We start from the raw sequence: 5,020 nt of genomic DNA on the forward strand, positions 1-5,020 counted from the left end.
ACAAAGTACATATATATATGTAAATAAAATAAAATAAATCCCCAATAATTTAGTTTTCACTGCAGCCAAATTCTGCTTTTTGATTTTAAGCTTTTCAAGCTAACTGTGGTTAAAACCGTTTCCCTCTCACATTTAAAAAGAAAACCATACAATAAATAAATAATAATAAAATAAAAAATTTAAAAATCTGCAGAGTACCCAGAGTAAAGCTTCTAGTCACAGAAGTGGGCATTGATTTCAAGGTTTCGTTGCCACGAGGATCTGGTGTAAGTGCTGGTGCCCCTCAGCACTTTACACGCCCGCAAAGTGGAACAGGTGATTAAATTTAACGCACCTCAAAAACGACGTTAGATTTAGAGCTGACTTGAGGTGTGTCTAGACAGGACGTGACGCCTTTCGTCTCTGTTCTGATTGTACATGGCTCTAATACAATACTCAGCGTTCCAAGAACCTTTCCACCCTTTGATTGGATCATTAAAAATAAATAAAATGAAGTTTTGTCATGAGGTCAATCTTTTATTTTGTTGACTTCCCTTCCAATTGGTTCCTGTTGAACACCATCCAGCCGTCTCCGCCTCAGGGTTTGACATGCCTGCTGTGCTGTGTGTGGTGCCTCGTACTGTTTAATTATCTGCACCTGTTCATCCTGGCATCACTACATGACAATTTATTTATTTTAAGTTGTTTTTTTTCAAAACATGTCATACATCTTTTAATCATGTTTGATTCATTTCCCATGAAAAATACCAGGTGCCAGAATGAACTTGTAATTACTATCACTGGGTGTTTTTGCTTTTATGAGTGTATTTTCTTTCTTTATTTTTCTAATGGTGCTTTAATATGTTAATCTCTGATGCTTAATCTGGAATTAGAAACATGGAGCATGTGCTTTTGTCGTGTGCATTTATCAACAAAGAATCAGAAAAGGACTAGAAAATAATCACTCATAGAAAGAATAACTGAGTAATTATTTTCTTCAAAGGTATAAAATCTATTTTAGAGACATAAGTTAAATTTATATTAGTAGTAGCATCAATTAATGTATTTATATTTTCTCTCTTTTTTGGCCTCTCCTTCCTCGTTTCTTCTGCCTCTCGTGCCGTCCCTCCCATGTGGACAGTGCGGCTTCTTTCGACGCAGCCACTACAAAGACAAACTTCCTCAGTACCACGCGGTGAAGATTCCTCGTGAGCATCGGCCCCAATTCCAGACCGAGAAGTCTGGAAGTGTCCACAAAAAGGAATGGGCCACGCACTGGAGTGACGGGACCTTGTAACTTTTGAAGCACTGTTTGGCTTGAACAAATGTGTGGCACTCACTGTAACTAACTGACTTAAAAAAAAATCAGTGCACAAAGACTGGGACAACTTGTGCACACTTTACTGTGTCAGTACATGCATACTGGTGGCCTGTGGCCCAATCTGTCCTTCATTGCAGCTCATCAACAACTGGCCTCAGTCTGTTTGCTCTCTGCTGACTTTCGCACTTTGACAGCGAACACCGAAGGCCAACGACAACATTAGACCAAGTGGAGCTGCTCGATATGTTTCACAGCCTGCAGGAAGCTCTGACACGTCGCTGTCTGTCTGCCGCTCTGACTGGCAGATTAAAGGTGAAACGCATGAATGAACAAATTTACATACAGACGTACTGGTTTATATGGCTGACATGTAAAAATGACTACTTTCTCCTTTAGCTTCTGTTAGACTAAAATTAGCCCAGGCAAAACAACCACCAAATATTTTTTTTTTTTTGACAGAAATGTTTGGAGGTCTTTTTGTTTTGCTAGGAAACTGTCAGGACACAAAGTTCAATGTTTAGCCACAATCTTTTCAACCACATTATTCGGGAGAGAAACAAAGCTTTTTCTAGTTGAAGTATTTCTTGTAGTCTGTAATCACGTCCACTGTACAGCTCTTGTCTACTGCCTGAATGATCTTGAATAAAACCCTGAACTGCGGCCACATGATGCATGAAAACCAAATGTGTCCGAAAAGCGAAGCAATACTTAGGCTGCCCAGCGTCTGTTAAAGAATCTACCTTTTTAAACCAAACTTTTATTTTTAAATCAATGGGGAAAACAAGATTACCGGTTATTAAAAGATGCTGTAAAAAGAGGCATTTAAAAAAAAAAAACATTAGGTTTTAAGTCATCCATTTCTTTTTGTTTGGTTCTGAAATTGATTATGAAGTATATTTTACATGAGAAGATCAATGAACCATGTTTAAATACTGCAGGGTGTCCAGTTGAATTATCCTGCTTGTCACACCCCTCGCACCAGTTTAGGTGAGCCATGCATTAATTTGAACATGTGTAGTTTTGAACATGTGCCTTATTGTAAAAGTGGCAGATGGTGAGGAACACGATGCTGCTGCTAATTGGATGCTGCTGCCCCGAGACATCTGTTGGACACAGGTGGACGAGTAAAACATCCCTCCAACGCTGAAGCAACAAAGACAGAAGGAAGAAACTGTAAGAGAGCAGGAAAAGATCAATTCCTTTGGATCTTATCTAAGTTGATGACGTGGCTGCAAAGCATGACGAGACGGCTCGGTTTGTAGGTATTGCTGGACAATCATCTGTTGTTCGCTGCATGAAGGTCCTGTTGCTGTTCGGTGACAACCCCAGTTATTATTTAGGACATTTGTTGTATTTATTTTTCTTGTTTGGCTGGACTTTTTCAACATTGTAAATAAAGGTAAAAGGAGATGGATCATTTTCTTGTGGACTGGCGATGGTTGTAGTTCACAAACACAACATGAGAGGGTGGCAAATCTGAAAAATACAGGAACACAATTGTCTTGTTGCACTGCAAAGCTATAAAACATGCACAAATGATAACAAGGCTAGATGGGAATAAACACAACACAAACTAAATGTGAACTGAAAGATAAAAAATATGAAATAAAGTGTTTACCTTAAATATATTTATACTTATTTTCTAATAAATGATGCCAATTACCTTATAGCATGATCTGGTCCTATTATTGTAAATATATATGTGACAAAATAAGGGTTTGAGTTTGTTCTTGATTATGAAGATTCTTGAACAAGATGTTAAAAAGTGAGCTTTTATTTTAGTGGTTTAAAAAAATATTCATTTGGAGTAAAAAAAATAAAAATAAAGTTGAGACGTTACAGCCCAGCAAAACAGAGTTTACATTCTGTATTTTATAAAAGCAAAGATGAACTTGAGCATTAAATATGAAGTATATTTCCTGATATGCCAAACAATAAAGCAATACTTTATTATCGCTTTAAAATTATTCATATAGTCAACTGGCAGCAGGAGTGATGGGTTTGACCTTGAAAATTTGACATCAAAGTTGAATCATGTTTAACAAAACACCAGTGACAGAACATAAACGTTGCTTATGTCAGAGTGAGCAAATTAGGTGTTTCTTTTAATCCAGCGGCTTCCGATCCCATTATAAAATAAATAAATAAACAAACACATAAATCTAATCCCCTGATCCCCCTCTGAATCCTTCGGATGTCATCCTGGTTGTCATGACAGTTAAACAGTGCCGCTGAAACTGCAAATGTGTTTAAGAGGATTGTTAGCCATTAGGTTCTTTGACAAGTCAAATCTGTTGACGTCTTGTCTAGTTATGACACACACACACACACACACACACACACACACCCCCCCCCCCCCCCACACACACACACACACACACGCACACAAACACACACAGACAAAATGATCTTTGCTTTAGTAGAATAAGTCTCAATCACTAATAAAGAGGAAACGTGTCTTTATTTGAAATAAACACATTTATAGATGTTGACATTTACCAGATGACGTCTTTCTTTTCAACGCACATTTTTTAAAAAATGTATTCATGAACACTTTTGACCAACATGTTCATTATTCAAGTCATGATGGCCGCTCAGATTAATAACACAGAAACAGCTCTAACTTCCTTAAATGTCAAGGTGCTTAGATTTAGCACGACAGTAGCTGAGAGCTTTGACCAACACTTACTCCATGTGTTACACATTTTGCTACACTTTTACTTAAAACTTTGTTAGCCAACTCTGTTTGTCCGTTAGCAAAATATTTCTTGAACCACTTGATGAATTTGTTAGAAACCCTCAGAAAGTAATCACTGCCTGTAAACCTAAAGCTCATTAACGTTTTGCGTCAACTCACTTCAAGATGGCCATTTACAAGATTTGACCAAAAATGCTATAACTTTGTCCCTGTTCTGCATAAAATGATTTCAATTTTGAAACTCTGGCATGAAGAAGCGTTTTATGTGGTTGCGGGGGACTTTAACCACGTGAAACTGACAAACACTCTGCCCAGCTTTTACCAGCATGTCACCTTTCCTACGTGGGGAGACAACACTCTGGACTGTATGCTAACATTCACGTTGCTTAAGCTCTTCCTCGCCCCCATCTTGGCCTCTCCGACCACATTTCAATCCTGTTGGAGCCAGCATATCATCCACTGATGAGACAGATTAGGCCAACAAAGAAGACAGTCACTGTGTGGTTACTCTGTGCTACAGGACTGTTTTCATGCACAGATTGGCAGGTCTTCAGAGAGGGGCTATATATGAGGGAGAGGTGGACCTGGAGGAACACACCACCTCTGCTTGTCAAGAACCACCAGTGTCTTTACTTTCTCAGGAAGCTGCAGGGAGCTGGACTTGGGAGCTCTGTCCTGAGGAGCTTCTATCGTTGTGTGGTGGATAACGTTCTCTGCACCTGCATCATCATGTGGCACGGCAGCTGCGCTGCTGCTGAGAGGATGGCTCTGCAGAGGGTGGTTAAGGCTGCACAGAAGACTGTGGGGAGCAGCCTTCCCACCACCTTGGACCTATACACTCCACAATGCAGGGGGTGGACGCTCCACATCATGAAGGACTCCACTCATCCTGCACACAGTCTGTTCCAGCCCCTCCCCTCAAGCAGGCGGCTGAGGAGCATTCAGAGCAGCTGTCAGACTACTGAACTCGAGCTGCACTTAATTCAGCTTCTTCTTACATGTTTTAACTTTATTCATATATA

At 39.6% G+C, this 5,020-nt stretch overlaps 1 protein-coding gene across 1 annotated transcript in view; it reads left to right on the top strand.

Annotated features, from left to right (window-relative positions):
- itga7 (integrin, alpha 7) overlaps nucleotides 1–1,344 on the top strand; it is a 45,682-nt gene extending 44,338 nt beyond the window's left edge. The window contains exon 25 of the mRNA XM_037679409.1: nucleotides 1,121–1,344. Within this exon, the coding sequence (XP_037535337.1) occupies nucleotides 1,121–1,276 (156 nt within the window). The 3' untranslated portion in view covers nucleotides 1,277–1,344. The remainder of the gene's footprint in view (nucleotides 1–1,120) is intronic.
- The last annotated feature ends 3,676 nt before the right edge of the window (nucleotides 1,345–5,020 follow it).

The sequence above is a fragment of the Nematolebias whitei genome, chromosome 7, assembly GCF_014905685.2.
Source record: "Nematolebias whitei isolate Nwh7 chromosome 7, NemWhi1, whole genome shotgun sequence".
Lineage (NCBI taxonomy): Eukaryota > Metazoa > Chordata > Actinopteri > Cyprinodontiformes > Rivulidae > Nematolebias > Nematolebias whitei.